Below are 23,905 nucleotides of genomic sequence, written 5' to 3' on the forward strand. Positions count from 1 at the left end.
GATCGGATTCCTTACTTGTTTATGTGTTGTGCTTATTCTTGCACACCGGAGATGTATGAGTTCAACATGGAAATCTTGAGGAGTGAAGGCGGTGACATAGTTGCTCAATTTCTGGAGGATCTTCCCAAGGAGAACTGGTGTATGGCTTACTTTAATGGCGAAAGATTTGGTGAAATGACAAATAACTTGGCTGAGTCTTTCAATAATTGGGTGTTGCCTTTGAAGAGTCTTCCTATTCTTGATATTAATGATGGCATTAGAGTGAAGTCCATGGCTTCAATTGCTGCTCGGAAGCAGGATGCTCATGAATGGTTGTCTGAGCTGTGCCCAGTGATTGAAAAGAAGTTGAAGGACAATTTGGAAGTCGGAAGGCATTGGAGAGTGAGCAGGTCTGATACCTATGTGTATGAAGTTCACTGCCAGAAGTACAATAGCATGGTAAATTTGGAAACTCGATTTTGTTCGTGTGGAGAATGGCAGCTGTATGGCTTCCCATGTTCCCATGCACTTGTAGTGATCCAACAACATGGTTCTTCCCCGTATTTGTATGTCAATGAGTTGTACAAGGTGGATAAATATCGAGAAACTTTTTCTTTCCCAATTAATCCTCTTCCCTCTATTTCGAAGCAAGTGCATGATTTTGGTAGAGATGCGGTGATCTTGCAGCCGCCTTTGACTAGAAGACCACCGGGAAGGCCTAGAAAGAAGAGGTTCAGAAAAAGGAGCGAGAAAACCAGGGTGATCAAGTGTGGTAGGTGTGGAAAATGTGATGGTCACAACAGAAAGAGTTGTACAGCTCCGATATAGGTTCAATTCTGCCTACATGCCTTTAACAGTGACATGGCAAGTGACATAGCAAGTGACTCCAATACAGTTTGAATTTTTGTTTTGATTTTTCATTTTTTTCAATAAATGATAAGAAGTGCTTGTAAGGTACTTACTCATTGGAATTTTTTTTTTGACTATGAGACAGTGTATCTGCTTTCTTCTTTTATAAATCCTTCAGTATTCTTTGTGTCTACAGGTTTTTAATAGTTACATGTACAGTGACATAACCATTTGTAAACTAATTGACATTAGTTTTTAGTTATCTTGTCGGTGACTTGTTCTATGCCTTGTAGTTGGATCACTGCATATAGATTTGGTCATTGGCAGCGGAACGCTGCCGTTGCGGTGCAGCGGCACACTGCAAATATTAATGAAAATTAAAAAATGAAGTAGCTACGATAACTTTGGTTTATTAATTGGCAGCGGAACGCTGCCGTTGCGGTGCAGCGGCACGCTGCAAACTGAAATAGGAATATCATTTTGTCTGTGACTTCTCTAGTGACTTATAGTTTTAATGTTTTTTGTCCAGTTACATATTCAGCTACATGCTTAGTTACATGTTCAGTTACATGGTCAGTTACATATATTGTAAGTTACATGGTCAGTTACATGGTCAGCTACATTATCAGTGACTTGGTCAGTTACTTGAGTTTTACAGTAACTTGCCTAGTGACTTGGCCAATGACATTCAGTTTTTTTTTTACTTGGCCAGTGACTTAAGCAGTTACATAATGGGCAGTAGTGAATTTAACAATGACACTTTCAATTATATGCGGCCTTCATATTTACATAGTCAGACTTGCCCTATGAATTCAGAAGATGCATTAATCTTGAATAAAAAGATCCATACAAGTCATAGTCTGAACTAAACAACAAATTTCTGAAATTCTGAACTAAACAAACAAATTTCTAAAATTCTTAATTTGCTGAGTTCCAGCTCTGCTTATGTTCTGCAAATTTTTTGAATATTTGAGCTTTGAACTTAATCATCTGAGCTTTGGTGACTTTGTTTGGCAGCTTCTCCTCTTTTGCCATTCTGTCCATGTAATACATTACAAAAGGTCCGCAATCTAATCTGTTGACAATTAAAAATTTCAAGTTAATGATTTTGACCAACTTAGTAACAGTAAAGTTATCATTTTAAATTTTTGAATATAGACTTACGATCCTTGGTCTTGTTGGGGGCAGATTCTGGCATGGTTCAAAGGGATCCTTCCACCATCATAATTTTCCTTTATCCAGCTTATTGTTCTTATTTCGTCATCGCTCAAAATACTTTCAACCATCTTTAATTTTGTGTGAGTGCTTTGACTCTTGTCAAATTTCATTCGGCAGCCTTGCTGCAGCATATCATCTGCTTGATCTTTCACTGCTCTCATCCACAGCTCGACCATTTCAACCTGTAGTTTTTAACAGATTAGTGAGTGATAGTTACATGGTAAGTTACATGGTCAGTAAGAAGTTTCTTACCAATTTTTTTATACTTTTAAAGCACTCCCCTGTTCCTGCTCTTCTTGGTTTCATTGAATCAAAATGCAGTCATTGCGGTATGTCCTTGTCAAAGACCAAGAGCGTGTGGTGAAATTCTTCATTATGGGTAATTGGGAAGAAAAGCATGCTGCATTTTCCCATGTTTTGGAACAGCGGCTCACACAAGTATTGATGGAGGTTTCTCACAGTTAAATGTATTGTCGAATACTATTTAAAAAAAGAAAGAAAGAAATACATAAAACGAGTTATAAATAAACAAAGAATGAGAGATAAGGATTCAATGTTTATGAGAAAGTGCTCGTCATACTTACCCAACACATGCTATGCATAAAAGCAGATCTTCCCAAACTTTGTGAACTTTCGTTTTGCAGTTCATCCTTCAACATTTCCCCATAGCAATCAATCCAGTTGTTTGCTATTGATTGATCGCTTATGAACATTTTGACATCTGCCCTTGTGATTTCGCTTCCAGGCTCTTTTCCCTCCCAGAATAATACGCTGCATAACATAGAACGTTGTTAGTCCTGTGACTTAGCCAGTTACTTTTCACTTGCCAATGATCTGGACAGTGACTTGGCCAGCTACATGGCAATTGCCATGATCTGGACAGTGACTTGATCAGTGACTTAGCCAGCTACATGGCAATTGCCATGATCTGGACAGTGACTTGGCCAGCTACCTGGCAATTGCCATGATCTGGACAGTGACTTGACCAGTGACTAGGCCAGCTACATGGCAATTGCCATGATCTGGACAGTGACTTGTCCAGTGACTCAGACAGCTACATGACAATTGCCATGATCTGGACAGTGACTTGTCCAGTGACTCAGACAGCTACATGGCAAGTTAAGTCACTATCTTGTGAGCTGTAACATGAAACATTACCTTTGTTCTGCCTTGTTCCAGTACTTCTGTAATTTGCTTTTAGTTGGGCTGTCAAGTAGGTTGTACAGTTGTCGTTTTTGCCAATCTATCACTTCAATTTCGTTTTTTTCTGTTTGTTCCTCGTCATCCACATTAATCGTCAAATCATGTATCACTTCCTCCTGTGGCTTCTGTTCAGCTGTCTGTCCTTTTTTCTTTTCCTGTGCTGTGATTCTGGTCATTTTCGCCCTCTGCCTTTGCTCTTTCACCTCGTCCCACCAGAAAATATGATGTGTTTTTTGTACTCTCTCCTTTCTCTTCGTCCTAACCACATAACAATAGAGGCCAATAGATTCTGAGTCCTGCCCTGATATCTCCTCTAAAATTGGCTTGATGAACTCAGCTCTTGTCATCTGTTCTGTAGGAGAAATGTAATTGACTGGTTCGACGTCAAAAATAGGCTGAACCTCTGGTGATATAATGATCTGATACTTGTTTGGCTCTGCTTGCATATCTTCCAAACTGACTTTTCTTGGAGGTGGAGTTTGAAACACGCCCGGAGGTGGAAACACAAACAATACATTAACCCAAGCAGTATTCAGTGTGCAAGCATCTTCCGTCATTCTCAATTTAACCTCAGGAGAGGTTGGTGAATGAATCTGTGCAGCTGCTTGGGCAAGGCATTGAAGTGGTGACTGATGTCCTTGGTCGGTTGAGTGAGGTTCCGCAGATGCCATCTCAGATGCGCTTGCTGTGGAGCAGGCAGGTTGTGATTGAGTTCCCTGACTACCACCTTGAGATTTTGTGTTTTTGGAGTGCTTGCTGTCAGTTGGCTTGTCCTGAGGGGCCTTTGGTTTTGGCGGAGGGAAACTAGGTGGTGGGGGAGGAGGAGTTGAGTCGTTGTCATCACCTGGACGTGCTATTGGCGACTCAGACTTCTCAGTTAGTGCCATCACTATGCCCTCCAAGTGCTTCACTCTGTTAATTAGTGAGGCTTTCTCAATTTTCAGCACCTCATTTTCCAATAACACATCCTCATTCTCTTCTTTTATTTTGCCAATTTCCTTTTCTTTCTCCTCAACTTCTTTTTTCAAAGCACTTAGCTCTTCTTCCTTTCCCTCCAGCTTTCTCTGTAATTCGTTCTTCTCTTCATTGGTCTTCCCTATCTCTGTCTCCATCTTCTCATCCTTAATGTTTCCACTGGTTCTATTTTCAACATTATCTTCTTGCCCATCATTCTTTTTTTCTTTACTTTATGTGTCTGTATTAGACTCAGAATCTTCTTCCTCTGCATCTTCTTTAACTTTATCAAAGATTTTCTGAAACAAAATTACAAAAGTTGTCAGTGACATAAGCAGTGACAGAAATAAATCAACAACACAATCATAGACATGCAAAGATACATGCACTGTGACATGAAAATATAACAATAACATGAGCAGTGACATAGTCAATGACTTGGTCAGTGACCTGACCAAGACCAGGTCACTGAGCAAGTGACAAGACGCAGTGACAAGACCATTGACCTAGTTTATCTACATCAAATTAACATACCTTCAACTTTCCCATGGTGTTGAAATCCCCTTTTTTTTCTATCAGGGTCTTTAATTGCCACTTTCTTATTCCGTGTTTTTCGGTTTCTCTTCCAGAGATTGGCGGCACTACTCCCGTCTTGTGGCAAAACCAATACTGTTTGGAAAATAAAAAATAAAAATAGAAAACTAGTTAGTTATTTTTCAAACAGCTGCTTACCCATATGAATATCACAAACATAACCAATGACATATGCAAATACATAAACAGTGACATTGTCAGTGACATAAACTTGACAGTAACATTAACAGTGACCTAGCCAGTTACCTGTCCAGTGACCTTAACAGTGACATGACACTGATCTAGTTTTTGTACTTACAACAGCATACGACAGCAAAATGATGCATAAACAAATTTTTAACAAGTTACGGGAATTTACCATCACCAATATCACGCAACCTGCCATGTTTTGGGATTCTTTTGCCTTTCGTTTAATTGATTTTTTAAGGAAGTCGCCAACTTCCTTTGCCCAGCTATATTTTCCTAGACTTTCCACCTCTTCACATACTCTTATATAGTCCCAAGATATTGTTCCTCCAGAGTTTGGGAACAGGAGTTTGATGAAAAGGTTCAAGAGTACTAATACGGCAACATTTCTTTCCCGTTTCATTTTTTCATCCCCTGTTTCTGGAGTTTCTGCCAATGCCTTCTTCAAAGCTTCCTCTGCAGCCGTCTTGTTGATCCTCTGCTTTTTGTCAAAGTATTTACTCACGAACTCAGATTTGTATGCCCCTTCTTTGGTCTTTGGTACTGATAACCCGGATGCCGGCACTCCTAAAATCATAGATATATCACTTGTTGACATTCTGAATTTCTTGTTCCCAAACACAAAAAGGTCTGTGTCACTGTTGTATGCTTGTAGCAGAAGTGTGATTAAATCATCTGATTTCTTTGCATCCTTTTCTTTAATTGAACCTCCATGGAATGCATCTATCAGCGTTGCAAAGGGTGTTTTCTGCAGCAGCTCTAAAGTACCTTCAGTCAGGTTATTTTTGTTTTCTGCAATTGTTTTCAGAAAAGCAAGCATTGTACAGCGATACTGCACATAACCCTCTTTTACATATCTTTTCCTTTTCCCTGGGACTTTTTCCTCTTCATCATCCTTTGTATCTTCTTCCTCGTCAGTTTCTTCCTTCTTCGTTGTACCCTCTTTTTTTGTCTTCCTTTTATCCATTTTCTTCTTCTTCTTTGCACGAACTTCTTCTTCATCTTCATTTTCTTCCCTTTTTCTTCTTTTCTCCTTTTTAATCTTATTCTTCTTCTTACTGCGGATTTGTTCTTCATTAGATTGTTCTTCATCTTCAGTTCCTTCCGGTTTTCTTCTTTTCTGCTTTCCAGTTTTCTTCTTTTTATCCTTCTTCGTCTTGTTACGCCGGACTTGTTCTTCATCAGATTCTTCTTCATCTCCAGTTGTTCCTTCCTCATCTTCACTTGATTCTTCTTCATCTTCAGTTTTCTGCTTTCGCTTTTTTCTCTCTTTCAGTTTCTTCCATTTTATCACTTTCAACTTTTCCGCAATTGTTTCTTCTGGACTTTGTCCTTCAGATTGTTCTTCTCCAGATTCCTCACTTTGTTTTCTTTTTATTTGGTCCATTCCTCGAACTTTTTAAAAAAAATCCTGTAAACAGTTAAGAAAATTAGAATTCAATAGTTATTTTTGACAGTTACTTAACCAGTGACATATTTATGCACATGTTTATGATAGTGACATGAACAGTTACATGACCATAGCCAGTGACCAGTGCAGCGACATGGGCAGTGACAAAGACATTGAACAATGACAAAATGCTGAAATTTTCTCGCATCATCCCACATGTAATTCAAACAAAACTAACATGGAAATTCATTTTGTCATCAAATTCCACATGTAATTCAAACAGAAATCATCATTTTCTCTTATTAGATTCCGCATGTAATTTAAACAAGTCTCACCATTTTCTCATCAGATTCCACATGTAATTCAAACAAATGTCGCATGCAAATTCATTTTCTGATGAGACTCCACATGTAATTGAAATATGTCTTTTCTAATTCAAACAAAACGCAAGCTATTCAAATCGAAATTATATGAAAGAAGGAGGAGGAAGTTACCGGTAAATTTTCGGTAAATTTGTAGAACCCTAGAATTTGGGGCTTAGTCGGTGAATCACTCTTGCTTACCCACCGTTCACGGTGGAGGAAAGCAGTCGTTGTCCGCTGTTTTAGCCGGAGAGAAAATCTTTGAGCAGGTTCTCTGAGTTTAGGGCAAAAATCGTATAAAGTTTCTCTGAGTTTTGAAATTGTGAAAATGAACCAAGAGAAATAGTCGCGCTCGGGTTAGATAACTGCCACTGGCAGTTTACTTGTAGTTGAATGGTTAGATAGGTAATTTCAAACATAGAAAGTGACATAAGCAGTGACTTTAATTTTTACAGGTACTTGTTCTATTTATTGGCTCATGACATTAGTTTTTAAAGTTACTTGGCCAGTGACTTGGCCAGTTACTTTATAGGGTACATAAGGACATGAATTTTTTTTACAGTTACTTGCTTTATGTATTGGTTCATGACATTAGCTTTTACAGATTTTTAATTGAAACTTAAACTTTGTTTGTTGTTGTGCAGCGGAACGCTGCAGTCGCGGTGCAGCGGCACGCTGCATTTAAAAATAAAAAGATCAGTTTGGTAATGTCTTGTCTTTTGCTAGTGAGTGACTTTGTCAGTTACTTTGCCAGTGACTTGGCCAGTTACTTTATAGGCTACATAAGGACATGAATTTTTTTACAGTTACTTTGCCAGTGACTTGGCCAGTTACTTTATAGGCTACATAAGGACATGAATTTTTTTACAGTTACTTGCTTTATGTATTGGCTCATGACATTACCTTTTACAATTATTTTTGCCAAATCATGGCTGATTACTTGTTCAGTGTCTTGCTATAAGATCTGTAGACTTTTTGATTTTCTCGTTTAGTGTCTAGGCTAGTTACTTGGGCAATTACGTTGTCAGTGACATTGCCAGTTACTTGAGACGTACAGTGACTTGACCAGTGACTTGGTCTATGACATACAGGTTGCCATTTCCAGTGACATTCAGTGTCTCTGTAACTTAGCCAGTTACTTACTTTAAAAGGTACCTAAGTACATGAATTCGTTTCAGAAGATCATATCAAACAAACTTTTATATACTGAAGCAATATCTGCAAGAAAATATTAAAAAATTGAAATTCCGATTGAACAAATGAATGGATATATATGATGAATCAATTCGAAAAAACTATATAACCTATCCTATTCCCTGAACAAATTTCTACGATTCTTCATGTGTTGAGTTCCAGCTGTGCCTACTTTCTGCAAATGACTTTACAACATGAGCTCTAAACTTCAAAATATCATCCTTTGTGAGCTTCTTTGGAACTCTCCCTTTTTTCGAAATTTTCTCCATTGTGTACATTACAAAAAGTCCGCAATCCAATCTGTTCATCATATAAAAATTGAAGTAAATGAATTTGAACTTTATAATGATTATATTGACATTTTTAAAGAGCTGTGTACTTACGAATCTTCTGCTTGCTGAGGGTTGTCTTTGAGTTCTGTCACTGCCATTTTTGTTTTATAGTTATTCTTGATCCACTTTATGCTTTCTCTCTCGGTTTCAGTCAATGGAACTTCCATCATTTTCAGTTCTTCTTCTGAACTGTTCTTTTCATCAAATTTCATTCTGCATCCCTGTTCCAGCATGTCATCGGCTTGTTCTTTTACTGCTGTCATCCAAAGTTCTACCATGTCAACCTGCATTTCCAACATCGCAACATAATCAATAATATGCTTTCTGCTTAAATTAAATATATGAAATTAGTATGACGAAAGTGTTCCTTACCATTTTTTGTACATTTTTAAAGGATTTTCCAGTTGATGATTTTTTCGGTCTTTTTGAATCACAGTGGGACCAGTTCTTTAATTCCTTGTCAAAAATGAGCAGTGTATGATGAAATCCTGATTCATGTGAGATTGGGAAGAATATATAGTTGGATCTTGCCAGATTCTGGAACAGTGGTTCGCAGAGGTACAGATGTACATAATACACCGTCAAATTTTCTGCAGAATTCTGTTTGTAAGAAAAAAAGAAGACAAGTTATTATCAATTAAGAATTATTTGCTTTGATTGTAGATTGATAATCGTTCCACTACTTACCCAGCACAAGGGATTCATAAAAGTTGGGACATCCAAGCCTTGTGATTCTTTCTCCAACAGCTGATCAGTCAAGAGAATTCCATAACATTCGATGCAATTGCTTGCTATCGGTTCGTCCATGATCATGTCTTTTAAATCCTGTCTTGAAACTTGTGCTCCATACTGTCTTCCATCCCAGAAGTATACTCTGCAAAGAATGAATAGTGTAAGTAACATAGATAGTGATGTCGTTTATTTAACAATCACATGGCCAATGACTTGGCCTGGCCAGTGACTTCACTTGCCCAACTCGTTGGCCAGTGACTTCCACAGTTACATGGACAGTGACTTGGCCAGCGACTTTACTTGGCCAGTTACTTTGTCAGTTACATGGACAGTGACTTGGCCAGTGACAATAAGTTTAAAATAGAACTTTCGTCTTGGCCAGTTACTTTGATAGTTACATAAACAGTTACTTGGCCAGTTACAATAAGTTTAAAATAGAATTTTAACTTAATTAAAGCATTACCCTGATGGTGCATTTTGCCAGTATTTCTGGACTCTCCTCTTTGTGTCCTGGTCCATAAAATTGTATACTTTGCTCTCCTCCCAGTCTACGACCTCAGGAGGTAGCTGTTTCTCCTCTTGCTCTTTATTGATTTGTGCATTTTCTGCAGCGTCCATCTGTCTTATTGCTTCCAGAACATCCTCTGGTACATCGTCCAACTTCTGTTGTGCTACCATCTGTTCTATCCTTTTAATTTCAGCCTCTGGCAGTGAGGCCTTCATCTTCTTTTCTTTTTCTTCTTTTTCTTTCTTTTCAGCCTCTTTCAATCTCTCTTCAATCTCCTTTGCTTTCTTCTTTCGTTTTGCTTTCACATCCCCCCACCAGTAAATGTTGTCCTTTTTCTGTATTCTTTTCCTATTCTTTAATCTCACAACGTAAGAGTAGAGACCCATTGATGATACAGTTTCACCAGAATGTTGCTCTGTAAGGCGCATTGTTAACTCGCCTTTTTTGTTCTCCTCTGGTGTCTTCTGCTCTTTCTCTGGGCTCAACGTACAAAGTGGAAGGCCACGCGCAGCTACAGGACTTTTCACTATCTGAAACATGTCAGGTTGTTTTTCCATTTCTTCGACTGTGAGCATGCAGACTGTGGGGCTCTGGAACAGTGAGTCCTTTTGCGATGGAGTTGTCGATTGAGTTTCTTCTTGCACTGTGCAGTGAGGTGGAGATTGAGCTGCTGCTGCTGCTGCACATTCTTCGACTGTGCAGATGCCATGGGACTGAGCTTCCTCAACAGTCGATTGATCTTTATTTTCTGCGTTTTCAGCAGCCTTAGATGCAGCTCCATTTGATTCATTTTTTTCATCTGCAGAGGTAGGTGGTGGGGAGCTGTGCTGCTGAGCTGCTGTTGAGGTGTGAGTCTTTTGGCTCAACATTTGCTCCAATTCCTTCAATTTTATCTCTAACTCCTTCACCGATGATGCAAGGCAGAAATTCTCGGTCACAAGTGTAGCATTTTGTTCCTCCAGATTCATCATGTCCTCCGTGATTTTCCTTAGTTCCTGTTCCTTTTCGTTCAGTTTTGTCTTCAAATTATCTTTCTCCACAGTGATATATCTTATCTCCTCCTCCTTTTTCTGAAGCTCTTTCTCCCACTTGTTTTTTTCTGAAGTTGTTTCCTGTTCAGCCACCTCAACTTGTACGTTATCTTCTTTGTTTTCACAATTTTGATCATCAGTTCCTTTTTCCTCTCCTTCCGGAACTGTCTTTGCTTCATCTGATCTATTCTCCTCTTCCTCGGATTCTGATTCCTCTCTATCCTCCTTCAGGTTTTCAAAGATTTTCTGAAAGAAACATATTCAATATGTCAGTGACATGCTATGTGACATGAGCAATGACATGTTTACAACAGTTATGAAGGCCAGTGACATGAAGTGTGAATTGGCCATTGACATGCAGTGTGATAGTGACTTAATCGGTGACTTTTAACCAAGATAGTTGCTTGGCCAGTGACGTGTCCAGTGACAACTACTTTGACAGAGAAGAAAATACCTCTAGTTTTTTCAAGCTGTTAAAACTTGTCCAATTCTATATCAGCTTCTGGATGTCCCATTTTCTCATCCCATGATCTTCGTTCTCCCTTCCAGATATTGGCTTGATTTTTCCAGTCTTTTGACAGAACCAATACTGCTTGCACAAAAAAAAAAAAAAAAAATAGTCATAGTGACTTGACGAATGACATGCAGTTTGTCTTGATTAGTGACTTGACCAGTTACATTTCAGTCTGACAGTAACTTACCAGTATTATCAGAACGCAGCCCCCCATATTACCATATGGGCTGCTTGACTCCGTTTTCTTTTTCAAAGTCTTTATAGACTTTTTTAAGAAGCTTCCAACTTCCCTTGCCCAGTCATAAGATCCGATCTTATCCAAATTTTCGCAGGCTTTGACGTAGTCCCATGAAATTGTTCCTCCTGCGTTTGGGAACAGAAACTTGATGGACAAGTCCAGCAAGATTAATCTTGCCACATTTTTGTCCTTCTTCTTAATCCCATCCTCTGTTGTTGGATTGTCTTTCAGCGCATCTTGCAGAGCTTTCTCCACGGCTTTCTTGTTAATTCTCGCTGTGTTTGAAAAAAACTGCTGGACAAAGTCGGACTGATATGCACCCTCAGAAGTCTTTGGGACCAAGTCACCTTTTTCTGGCATTCCTAGGATCTTTGAAATATCTCTTGTCGAGATCCTGAATTTATTCTTTCCAAAGAAGAAGAGGTCAGTTTCATGGTCGTAGGCCTGCAGGAGGAGTGTAATGAAATCATCAGATTTCTTGGCTGCCTTCTCCTCTATGTAGCCACCATGGAATGCATCGACAATATTTCCAAATGGTGACTGCCTGAGCAAATCTAATGTTCTTGCACTGAGATTCTTCTTGTTTTCTTTAATTGTGTTCAAGAAACTTATTAATGTGCACCTGTACTGCACATGTCCTGGTTTCACATTTCTCTTCCTCTTTGGTGCTGCTTCAGTTTTTTGAAACAGCACCAAAGAGGAACCCTTGTTTGGTGATTGTTCTACTTTTTCTTCTTCTTCTGTTTCTTCCTATCTTTTTTTTTTTGATTTCAAGCTCTTCTTGAGAATCTTCTTCAGTGATGGTTCTTCTTCTTCTGTTTCTTCCTGTCTCCTTTTTTTTGATTTCTTCAAGCTCTTCTTCGAATTCTTCTTTCTGTGTATCGTTCGATCGTGTTCTTCATCTTCTGATTCCACCTCTTGGTAGTCTTCGTCATCATCGCTTGGTTCCCTTTCTTTTCTTTTTGTTCTTGCCATTTCTGATGTTTAAATTCTGTTGAAAAAATAAGAAGGTTAGCATTGAGTTTGCAGTTACATAATCAGTTACGTAGTTAGTTACTTGGCCAGATACATATATTGTAAGTTACATGATCAGTTACATGGTCAGTTACAGCTCATGTCAATGACAACGTCAGTTACATGATCAGTTACTTGGCCAGTTACATATGTTGTAAGTTACAACGTCAGTTACATGATCAGTTACATGTTCAGTTACATGCATTGTAAGTTACATGGCCAGTTACATGATAAGTTACATGTTCAGTTACATACATTATAAGTTACATGGCCAGTTACATGGCCAGTTACATGATCAGTTACATGATCATTGACAGAAGCTTAACACACGTTGCCAATGAGTTGGCCTTTTCCAGTGACTTATCTGGCCTTTGACTTGTCTAGCGACCTGGCCAGTGACCTCAAATCACTGGCCAGTTTCATTATCTGAGCCTATAAAATATGTATTTGCACTAGCAGAATTTCCATTCAAGTAAAGCCTAAAGCCTAAACAGCATGACACACAGTCATTATCTCCATATAAATTGTTATGTTACTGTCCATGTCTCTGTATCAAATCACACCAAAATGGAAACAGAGCCCCTCCAAAATCAAATGATACCCAGTCAGTAGCCTATGTCACTGGCTATGTTACAGCATCAAACTAAAATTTGAAGACAGTCATTGATCATCTCCACTCAAAAAAGCTTTAAATCTTCACTCAAACCAAAACTTGGAATCGAATTGTTTTGTTTCAGAATCAAATGCAGAAATACTATATCAAATGCTCGAAAACTAAATACTATATCAAATGCAGAAATACTATATCAATGACTCGAAATTAAGTAAGAGAAGTTTCCGAGAATCGAGGTTGAAAGATTACCCGGTCGAGGTAGACGATTCGAGTTCTGCAATTCTTCAAATCCCTAAAATTTGGGGCTTTTTCTGTGAAGTACTCTTCAGAGTCGGCGCTGCTTCATCGTTGAGCAAAATAGTCGTCGGAGAAGGTATGTGTCTAAGAATGTGGCCGCCGGAGATTAATATTTCTCTATTTCGGAGTAGGTTTGAGCGGTTTTTTGAGGTTTGAATTTCCGAAGTAATGTGGAGAAGACGAAACAATAGTGCCGTTTTAGTCTACCTCTCACAAACCACCAGAGAAAACTGACGGTGGCAGTTTTGTAATTAAATTGAAGTACAGTGGTAGAACGTGAACAGGTGACCTTAATTATCATCGGGACATTTGTGCTGTTTGAATTATAATAAGGCACTTCAAAATGACCTTTTTTTTATCATTATCCCTATATATATATATATATATATATATATATATATACAGCAAGAAATGGATGATCGGATTGGAATTGACTAGCTTTTGAAAATGTTGGCCATATGCTATCATATTTGCATCATTCAAGTCCCACAAAAAGTTCTAAATGAACACATGGACACATACACAAGTCATAACCAAAGTTTCATACATACCTCTGTTAAATCTACATGATGCAACAAACAACACATCAACCACAAGATCATATCATACAACACATATACAATATCAATTAAACCAGCTGCACAACAATCACACAGAAACTGCAGATTAGCTCTCCTAGTGGAACTAGGACTCCACCTGGATCAATGGCACTTTGGATCCCTACAGAAACAACTTGACCAAGGTTAGACATCTTGAGCAACTGGAACGAGGATTGATTTGCAGCAGCAGAACTCGAGGAAGAAGCCTTCTGTATGTCAACACCAAGTGCTTCAGAATGGGGCTGAACAATATGCAAAACTCGGTGATGAATACAGGGACTTTGCTCCCTATTTATATTGGCCAAAACCACGAGTTAGACTCATCCCATAAGGAGTCCAACACTGCTTCATGTTTATCGAGATAGGAGACTTAGAAGTTATCACAAATACTTGATGTAATACAGGTTGATTACTAATGAGTTTCCTACTTCTATTGAAAGATATACACCTCAATAGATAACCAGAAATAGAGTTATATTCATGTACTTCTTGTTATTTACATAGGATTAAATCAACTGGTTTTATCTCAATGTGATTCAGATAATGTTAAGTCCACATATTCTAACATTCTCCCACTTGGACTAACATTGTCTGCGCACAACACAACTGAACCAATAACCCCATATAGACAACAAACTGAAGTGTGCACTGAAATACACAAAAACTCATAGCTCATTCAACTTGGTCAATTTGCAGAAAATAATGCAGAACCTCAAACCAATTTTGATTAATTAACCAGATTGATTAAGATCACTAACATTAAATACTGCAATCACATAAGCTCAAAGTGATAATAAGAGCAAAATTTGGATAAGTATATCTACCTGCAAAAATCCAATGCTCATAGTCCAACAGAATGATTTTGACAACTCAAAATCTTAACAGCAAAACTGAAAACACTAGTGAACTGGTATTTGCTTAACTGAAAACTGAAACTGAGCCTGCAAAATTCCTCAATGCAGAAAAGTTCACTTGATAACACACATTGATATTTTAAAGTTCAAAAACTGTAATTTGCAAGACTGCAGAAAATAAAATAATGTTAAAACCAAAAGGAAACACATATATGAAATACCTCATTTTATTCATAAACTGCACTCCCTATAATCCTATTACACAGAATAAATTCTAAAAATTAAAATTGGCTCCCACTGAACTCAAGCCTCCAAATCAGATAGAATTCCCATGTTCTTGGTATGCTTCTGAAAACTTGTAACTGATAATGCTTTAGTGAAGGGATCTGCAAGTTGTGATTCAGTGTCAATATTCAAAACACTTATCTCACCATGCTTCACTCTTTCTCTAACACTATAGAATTTTAAGTCTATGTGTTTAGAGTTGTTGGACCTTTTATTGTTTTTACCAAAAAATACTGCAGCCTCATTATCACAAAATATTTTCAATGCATTTGAAACAATTGAACTTAATACTTTAGTATGCAATAGAAATTTTTTGATCCACAAGCCTTCACAGACTCCTTCATAAATAGCTATGAACTCAACCTGCATGGTGGAGGTTGAAATCAATGACTGTTTCATGGTTTTCCATGCAACAGCCCCTCCTACAAGCATGAAGACATAACCAGATGTGGACTTTTTAGAATCTGGATAATGACCTGCAAAGTCTGAATCAGTATAGCCAACTAGTTCAAGCTTTTTAACTTGTCTGTAAACCAACATGTGAGATTTAGTTTTCTGCAAGTATCTAAGCACTTTCTTTCCTGCAACCCAGTGTTCATGGCTAGGATTAGACTGAAACCTGGACAAAATTCCAACTGCAAATGATAAATCAGGTCTGGTGCAGACCTGTGCATACATTAGGCTACCAATTAACCTAGCATAAGGCTTGCTTTCCATATCAGACATCTTCCCCCCATTTTTAGAATTTTTGTTTTTAGACAGTTTGTCACCTTTAGTCATAGGAGCATCACCTGATGCACAAGACTCCATTCCAAATCTCTTTAACACTTTTGTGATGTAATTGTGCTGAGATAAGCCTAATAAGCCTTGTTCCCTGTCTCTCTTAATCTCAATTCCTAAAACATAGGATGCCTCACCCAAATCTTTCATGTCGAAATTTTTAGACAGAAAGGCTTTAGTATCTTTAAGCAATTTAATGTCAATGCTAGCTAAAAGAATATCATCCACATACAGTATAAGAAAAATAAAATTATTCCCAACTGTCTTAATGTATACACATTCATCTACAATATTTTCTGAAAAGCCAAAAGATGAAATCACTGAATCAAACTTCTTATACCATTGTCTAGAAGCCTGCTTAAGTCCATAAATTGATCTTTTCAGTTTGCATACATGATTTTCTTTTCCTGTTTTCACAAAACCTTCAGGTTGTTTCATATATATAACCTCATCTAACTCTCCATTCAAAAAAGCTGTTTTCACATCCATTTGATGCAGTTCCATATTATAATGAGCTACTAGAGCCATTATTATCCTAAATGAGTCTTTAGTTGAAACTGGAGAGAAAGTTTTTGTATAGTCTATGCCTTCTTTTTGTGTGAAACCCTTAGCTACTAGCCTGGCTTTATGCCTTTCTATATTACCATTTGCATCTCTCTTTGTCTTAAACACCCACTTGCAGCCTATTGGTTTTTGGTTTGGATTTGGTCTGACTAGTTCCCATACTGAATTTTGCTTCATTGACTCGATCTCAGCCCTCATGGCCTTTTGCCATTCTTCAACTTCATGGCTCTCAACAGCTTGCTTGAAGCTTGAAGGATCATTATCTTCACCTAGGATATCAGTTTCTTGCAGGTATACTACAAAATCACTATCTTCTCCATACACTGGTCTTCTCTCTCTTTGAGATCTCCTAGGCTGAGGTGGAATTTGTTCTTCTGCATGGTTATTTTCTAAATGGACATCATTCATAGGTTCATCTACATGAGGTTCTAAGGCTACTGGTTCTTCTAAAACTTGATTTTGGCTTTGAGTTTCTGTATCTGCATTATCTGCATTATTTGACTGAATTAAAGGCAAGATATTCTGTAAATTTTCATTTTCAATAATTTCTTCCAACTCTAAAGACAAGTCTTCAAAATTAGTATTACTGTAACCTTCATCCAAAAATTTTGCTTGATGAGTTTCAAAAGTTCTGGTAAAATTTTGAGCTGCATAGAACCTATCCTTTAGATTTCTCACAGTAGCCAATAAAATGGCAACTGACTGTTTTGGATTCAAGCTTCTGTGTCTGTGCATTTGGCAACTTTGCCTGAGCCTTGCATCCCCACACATGGCAGTGATGCAAACTAGGTTGCCTTCCACACCACAACTCAAATGGTGTCTTGTCTACTGATTTACTAGGTGATCTATTGCAAATATAATTTGCAGTCTTAAGAGCTTCACCCCATAAAAATATAGGTAGACCTGTAGTGCACATCATACTTCTCACCGTGTTTAATAAAGTCCTATTTTTTCTTTCTGCTACTCCATTTTGGGTAGGATTATAGGGAGTTGTGTACTGAGCCTTAATGCCATTTTTCTGTAAATAAAGTGCAAAAGGACCCTTTTGCTGGCCTGCTTCAGTGTGTTTACCATAGAACTCTCCTCCCTTATCAGATCTCACTAACTTTATTTTCTTTTCTAGCTGCAATTCAACTTCAGTTTTATAAATTTTGAATGCATCTAGAGCTTGTGATTTTTCTGACAGTAAATAGATATAACAGTACCTAGAAAAATCGTCTATAAATGTGATGAAGTAAAAATTTCCACAGATAGTTTTGTGTTTAAATGGACCACATATGTCTATATGTATTAATTCTAATAGGTTTTGACTTCTTAAGGCCTTTTTCTTTCTGAAGTTTGTCAATTTCCCTTTAAAACACTCAATGCAGTCATTCAAATCTGTATAATCCAATGCAGGTAAAATTTTATTTTTCTCGAGTGTTTTCAGTCTTTCTTTGGATATATGGCCTAATCTCCTATGCCATATATTTGCAGACTTATTATTGAACAATGTTCTCTTTGTACTTGTGACAGTGTTATTCTTTATAGTGTTTTGATAATTTTCAATCGACATAATCTCCTGTTGAGCAACAGAACAGTTTAATTTCAAATAATCATGCATAAAGACACCACAGCCAAGATAATTTGAACCCTGAAATAACTTTATTCCACTGAAATCAATAATGAGTTTGCAACCAATCTTAACTAAAAGACCTACTGAAATCAAATTCCTTTTCAAAGAAGGAATATAATAAACACTATCTAGAAAAATAAAATTTCCTAAGCCTAAATCAATCTTCAGGGTCCCAATGGCCTTAACTGCTACTCTCGAACCATTCCCCACACAGACTTGGACCTCACTTTTATTTGGTGTCCTCCTGTTTGTTAAACCCTGCAAGGAATTTGTAATGTGTATAGGTGAGCCTGAGTCTAACCAGTAAGAGTGAGATGCTATATTAACAAAGTTAACTTCTAGAGAAAAGACAGAATTCGGAAAAGAGTCACCCTTCTTTATCATCCAAGCCTTGAAACCACTGCATTCTTTCTTCATGTGCCCTATTTTCTTGCAAAAATAGCACTTAAACTTAAAAGGTTTCTCAGCTTTATATTCTGCAGGTTTGCCAGGTACTTTAGTGGTGGTAGTCTTCTTGGCCTTAAGTTGGTTCTTTTTCTTCCATTTAGGCTTCTCAACTAGGTTTACTACAGTAGCTGGTCTGCCTTCTTTTCTGATCCTCTCTTCCTCTACTACACAGATAGAAATCAATTTGTTCAAGTCCCAGTTAGACTCTTGGGCATGGTAGGAGGTTCTCAGGTTACTGCAGGTGTTAGGCAATGACTGAAGTGCCACATGCACAACCTGAGAGTCTTTAACTCCCATGTCTAAATCCCTCAGCCTCGAGTTGAGGTCAATCAGCTCCATAATGTGCTCCCTCACACTTCCTTTTCCTGAAAACTCCAGCTCATTAAATCTTTTGGATAGCCTAGCAACCTCAGCTTTGTCACTCTCCTGATACTTATCTCCTATGGCTTCTAGGAAATCCATGGCAAGCTCTGGCTCAATGATTGAACCCCTAACTGTGTCAGACATGGAGGTTCTTATCACATTTTTAGCTTTCCTGTTGGCGTTATACCACTGCTTATAATATTTTCTATCTTCTTCTGTGCTCTCAGTGTCTAGCTCTAGGGGCTGATCCTCAATCAAGCAAAGATCCATATTTTGATGCATAGACAGATAAAATTCAACTTGGTTTCTCCACTTCTTATAATTCTAGCCATTAAGCAACTGAATTTGGCCTATAGTGACCACATTTAGACCTAAAAACACAGAAAAATAAAGAAAAATAAGATTCTGCAGAAACTTTTATATGTGTGTTAACTTTTAAAACAAAATCATGTATTTGAATAGCACAAAACAAGATGAAGTAAAAAGCATAAAATTCACAAGCAGTCATTTAGTTTTAAAATTTATGCAGATACATGATTAGTTTTCCATAAACCCCATAACTGAAATAATATCAAGTAACACCTTTGTGGTATAAAACTCAACATTCTAAAGTTCTAAATCACCATACTGTATTTTACAAAAATCAGTCATTCCTTGAACCAGTCAAAATCTTTGGACAAGAAAAGCTTCAAGGTATCTAAATAGATAGTTGTGATTACATATGATGCTGTTCTGCATTCAAAATTACACAGTGAACAACTTCTTTGGAAGACAAAATATAAGTGCAATTTTAAATGCAGTAACACCAGTTTCAGTTTTGATAATACTCAAAATTTTGAAAAACGACAGTGAAGATTTGCTTTGTGCAAAATAATCAATACAATTTTCCAAGAATCACACAAAATTAAAATTAATAACCATATGCTCAGTTTCTGTATGAACTTATTAATTTATGCTATGACAATAACAATACTGCAGTTTTTAATGTTGGGAGACATATTTCTAGTTGTTAACTAAAAACCATAGCATACTTAAAACAAACAATACTCAATCAAAATCATCATATCAGACCATCACAGTAACCATACAATTTCCAAAATAATCAAAAACTTCATATCACACGATTACAGTAAGGCATTCAACCATATATGCAGGATTCCTTCAATATGCATGATCAAGCATTCCAAATATCGAATATGACAACCCTTTCCATATGCTAAACAGTAATCCATATGACAACCCTTTCCATATGCAGAAATTGAAATACAAGTTTTGGGATTCCCAATGAACATACCTTGGCCTCTACTACAGCGCTGCAACAATTATTTTAGCGGAAGCAAAAAGAAAACAAGCAGCAAATTTCAACCCTTCCATATAATCCAACCAATTCTAAAGAGGGGTCTTGAATCCCATAACTGAGAATTCAATCTCAGTAAGCCCTACTCAATCCGATCCCTAAAGCATAAGTGACCGTTATGTTCTAACGGTAATATTCTTTAAATAATATATAAATTCTGGACTCGGGTTTGGGCCTATTACTTAATGAGTTGGATTAATACCAAAAAACGGGTTAAACAATACTTAAGGCCTGCTTTACAATAAATAGAAAATATATTTTTATTTTCTAGAAAATAATTTTCACAATATGGTTTTCTGTATCAAAAACAAAAACACATGATATGTGTTTTATGAAATTCCTAAGCTCTGATACCATTTGTTAAATCTACATGATGCAACAAACAACACATCAACCACAAGATCATATCATACAACAGATATACAATATCAATTAAACCAGCTGCACAACAATCACACAGAAACTGCAGATTAGCTCTCCTAGTGGAACTAGGACTCCACCTGGATCAAAGGCACTTTGGATCCCTGCAGAAACAACTTGACCAAGGTTAGACATCTTGAGCAACTGGAACGAGGATTGATTTGCAGCAGCAGAACTCGAGCAAGAAGCCTTCTGTATGTCAACACCAAATGCTTCAGAATGGGGCTGAACAATATGCAAAACTCGGTGATGAATACAGGGACTTTGCTCCCTATTTATATTGGCCAAAACCACGAGTTAGACTCATCCCATAGGGAAAATTTTGCAAACAGTACATCAACTAAAGGCCACTAATAATTTTGATACATAAAGTTTCAAACCGATTATTTTGGTACACGAAATCTGAAGCCTGACCCACTTTATAGACACGATGTCAATAACGCCGTTAACTTTTATATCATTGTTCATTTGTTAAAGGGCAATTTAGTACTCTCACATTCTGGCTCACTTTTTTGGTAAAAAAAAAAAAAAAAAAACGGATCTCCTCTCTCTTTCTCTCTCGACCCCGACTCAGCACCAACATAGCCGCCACTATCCACACACCTCTCTGTCAATCCATTTATCCCAGAACCCATCTCCTCTCCATCTTCCCTTTCAGATCAATCCATTCTTCTGGCGGCCGGCCTCGATCCTCCAGGACCTCCACCATCGTTGTGGGGTGCGAGGGAATCTCCCGATCCGACCCGAAACTGAAAGGAGATTGGAGGTTAACTCCTCTGCGACCCAGCAGCCGCCGACTGCCTTAAAGAACCACCACACCCTCCATAGACCTTGTCAGAGTCTCTTGAAGCGGCCGCCGAACAACAAAACATACCCAAATTACCCAGAAAGCTCGACCCCTCTCTCTCTCGACCCCGGCGACCACCGCATTGGGTTGTTTGATGAATCCTTAATAAATGGCTTGTGTAAGGAAGGCAGGTTGGATGATGCAAATGGGTTGTTTGATGAATCCAATAGAGAGAAGATGTGGATGGTTAGAATTGCAGAGGTGATCGGGATTAGGAGGGGGGAAGAAAGATGGGGTGCTGATAGAGTCGGATTGGGAGGGGGGGAAGAGAGATGGGGTGCTGATAGAGTCATAGTGAGAGAGAGAGAGAGAGAGGGAGGTGGGAACGCTTGGTGCCCAGAGAGAGAAGGCCGGGTGCAAATAGTAAAAATATGAATAGACCATATTACCTCTCAAATTAACGGCGTCATTGACGTCGTGTCTAGATAGTGGGTCGAATTTCAGATTTCGTGTATCGAAATGCTCGGTTTGGAACTTTATGTATAGAAATTATTAGTGGCCTTTACTTGGTGTACTGTTTGCAAAATTTTCCCCATCCCATAAGGAGTCCAACACTGCTTCATGTTTATCGAGATAGGAGACTTAGAATTTATCACAAATACTTGATGTAATACAGATTAATTACTAATGAGTTTCCTACTTCTATTGAAAGATATACACCTCAATAGATAACCAGAAATAGAGTTATATTCATGTACTTCTTGTTATTTACATAGGATTAAATCAACTGGTTTTATCTCAATGTGATTCAGATAATGTTAAGTCCACATATTCTAACAACCTCTGCATAAATTGGGTTCCTCATGATGGCTTGAATTGAATGGACAGTCTGTCTCCAAACCATTCTTCTTAAATATACAAACTTTGAAACAGGAATGAACCCTTTCGCAAGTGAAAAACAAGAAGCAGCCATTTTCTACGGAATAAAAGTAGGATAATACTTGGCTAAGGCTGCCCATACCCACTAACCTCTTGACACATGTCATTTTACAATTTTCTTTACTTGATTTTTGCAACTCCTCAGTCTCCATTCTTTGATGAAATTCTGTGGAGTCTTCAGCAAGAGCATAACTTCTTCTCATCTTTATATAGAGCCATAATTCCAAACCCAGATTGTAAATTTCATGGATAAAGGAGGTGGTTGTGTGCCCAACAAGAATTAGGCCACCGGCAGAGCTTTCTGGCAATGATCTTCTGAACCCATAAAGAGTTGATCTTGTTTCAGACCAAACCCAAACCCAATTGAGGATGATGGGGTTGCAGAGCAAAAACAGCAAAGGAAGAAGCTGAGGGTTTTCATTGTTTTTTACTCTCTGTATGAGCATGGGCAGCTGAGCCGTTCAGAAACGGTTGTCCGCAAACCCGAAAAGTACGGATTTGGCGTCGTCGTCCATCCTCTCACCTCAATCAGGCGCTGAGGGTGCCATTGCTCTTGCCGGACGGAGACCAGGCCTCAATCTGGAGCTTCTTCTTACTCATGGACTCGTCGGCTACGAGTTTACAGTTGCCTTGATGGTGTGTGAAGTTTCACAGCCCAACACTTCGACCTTGATCATCTTGGCCTCCATCTTCATGTTGATGCCGTCCTGGATGCCCATAGTCTCCGTCCGGCAAGAGCAACGCCGCCGTTGGCGCTTGAAGGAGCTGTGAGGATGGATCTCCGCACTTTTGCTGCACTGCGGACGTCCTCTTCTAATCGGGCTCTGTGTGTGTGTGTGTGTGTGTGTGTGTGTGTGTGTGTATAGGGCTCTTCTAGTGAGGGATCCATTTTTTGGGTCTTTTTTAGGGATAGAGCATTAGACCAACTTTTTGATAACATTTTCAGCATCTCAACCGTTCAGTTTTTAGGTCCTAATGTGTAGATCATTTCTGCAAATTTTCAGCCAAATTGGTGATCGTTAAGATATCAAACTAGATTAAATCAATGGACGAACCAAATCTGTCAAACTTGAACCATTAAGACTTATAATCTTAAATCACTGTTTTGAACGCCTTAAACAATAATCAATTTGGCTGAAAATTTGCAGAAGTGATCTATACATTAGGATCTAAAAACTAAACGGTTGAGATGCCAAACTATGATCAAAAAGTTGGTCTAATGTCCTATCCCTAGAAAAGACTAACAAAAGGGAACCCTCACTAGAAGGGCTATATATATATATATATACATTTTTTTGGTTATTTTAAGGGATCCTTTGTGGGGATTACTTTTTGATCATATATCAGTATTTAGACCGTTCTATTCTTAAGACTTCATGGATAAATCTTATGCAAATTTTCAGCCAAATTGATGACAGTTAAGGTATCGAACTAGACTAAATCAATGGACGAACCAAATCTGTCCAACCTAAACCGTTTATGCTTATAATTGTAAGTCACAGTTATGAGCGCCTTAACTATTATCGATTTGGCTGAAACTTTGCAAAAGTGATCTACTCATATAGACCTAAAAACTGAACAGTGGAGATGTCGATATGTGATCAAAAAGTTGGTGTAATAATTGATTCTTTAAAATGGCGAAAAATAGAGATCCCTTACTAGAAGGGCCTTGTGTTTGTGTGTGTGT

The 23,905-nt window shown here is 38.0% G+C and overlaps 2 protein-coding genes across 2 annotated transcripts; both read right to left on the reverse strand.

Moving 5' to 3' along the window:
* Window positions 1–1,590: 1,590 nt before the first annotated feature.
* LOC133716274 (uncharacterized) lies at window positions 1,591–2,863 on the reverse strand. The gene is made up of 5 exons (XM_062142982.1): window positions 2,631–2,863; window positions 2,299–2,526; window positions 1,993–2,228; window positions 1,825–1,903; window positions 1,591–1,632 (listed from the first exon to the last, which is right to left on the reverse strand). The coding sequence occupies exons 2-5, from the start codon at window positions 2,350–2,352 to the stop codon at window positions 1,591–1,593; spliced, it is 411 nt and encodes a 136-aa protein (XP_061998966.1). The 5' UTR covers window positions 2,353–2,526; window positions 2,631–2,863.
* Window positions 2,864–5,031: 2,168 nt separating this feature from the next.
* Window positions 5,032–10,472, reverse strand: LOC133716275 (uncharacterized). The gene is made up of 7 exons (XM_062142983.1): window positions 9,457–10,472; window positions 8,949–9,135; window positions 8,634–8,861; window positions 8,313–8,545; window positions 8,102–8,229; window positions 5,156–5,775; window positions 5,032–5,043 (listed from the first exon to the last, which is right to left on the reverse strand). The coding sequence occupies exons 1-7, from the start codon at window positions 10,470–10,472 to the stop codon at window positions 5,032–5,034; spliced, it is 2,424 nt and encodes an 807-aa protein (XP_061998967.1).
* Window positions 10,473–23,905: the final 13,433 nt, after the last annotated feature.

The sequence above is a fragment of the Rosa rugosa genome, chromosome 6 (genome assembly GCF_958449725.1).
Source record: "Rosa rugosa chromosome 6, drRosRugo1.1, whole genome shotgun sequence".
In the NCBI taxonomy this organism is placed as follows: Eukaryota; Viridiplantae; Streptophyta; class Magnoliopsida; order Rosales; family Rosaceae; genus Rosa; species Rosa rugosa.

Coding starts and splice junctions, on each gene's coding strand:
- LOC133716274 (XM_062142982.1), bottom strand. CDS start 2,352: ATGAAACCAAGAAGAGCAGGAACAGGGGAGTGCTTTAAAAGTATAAAA. Junction 2,229..2,298: donor TTAAAAGTATAAAAAAATTG/GTAAGAAACTTC, acceptor TAAAAACTACAG/GTTGAAATGGTCGAGCTGTG. Junction 1,633..1,824: donor TGCCAAACAAAGTCACCAAA/GCTCAGATGATT, acceptor CTGAATTCATAG/GGCAAGTCTGACTATGTAAA.
- LOC133716275 (XM_062142983.1), bottom strand. CDS start 10,472: ATGATGAATCTGGAGGAACAAAATGCTACACTTGTGACCGAGAATTTC. Junction 8,862..8,948: donor TTATGAATCCCTTGTGCTGG/GTAAGTAGTGGA, acceptor TCTTACAAACAG/AATTCTGCAGAAAATTTGAC. Junction 8,546..8,633: donor TTAAAAATGTACAAAAAATG/GTAAGGAACACT, acceptor TTGGAAATGCAG/GTTGACATGGTAGAACTTTG.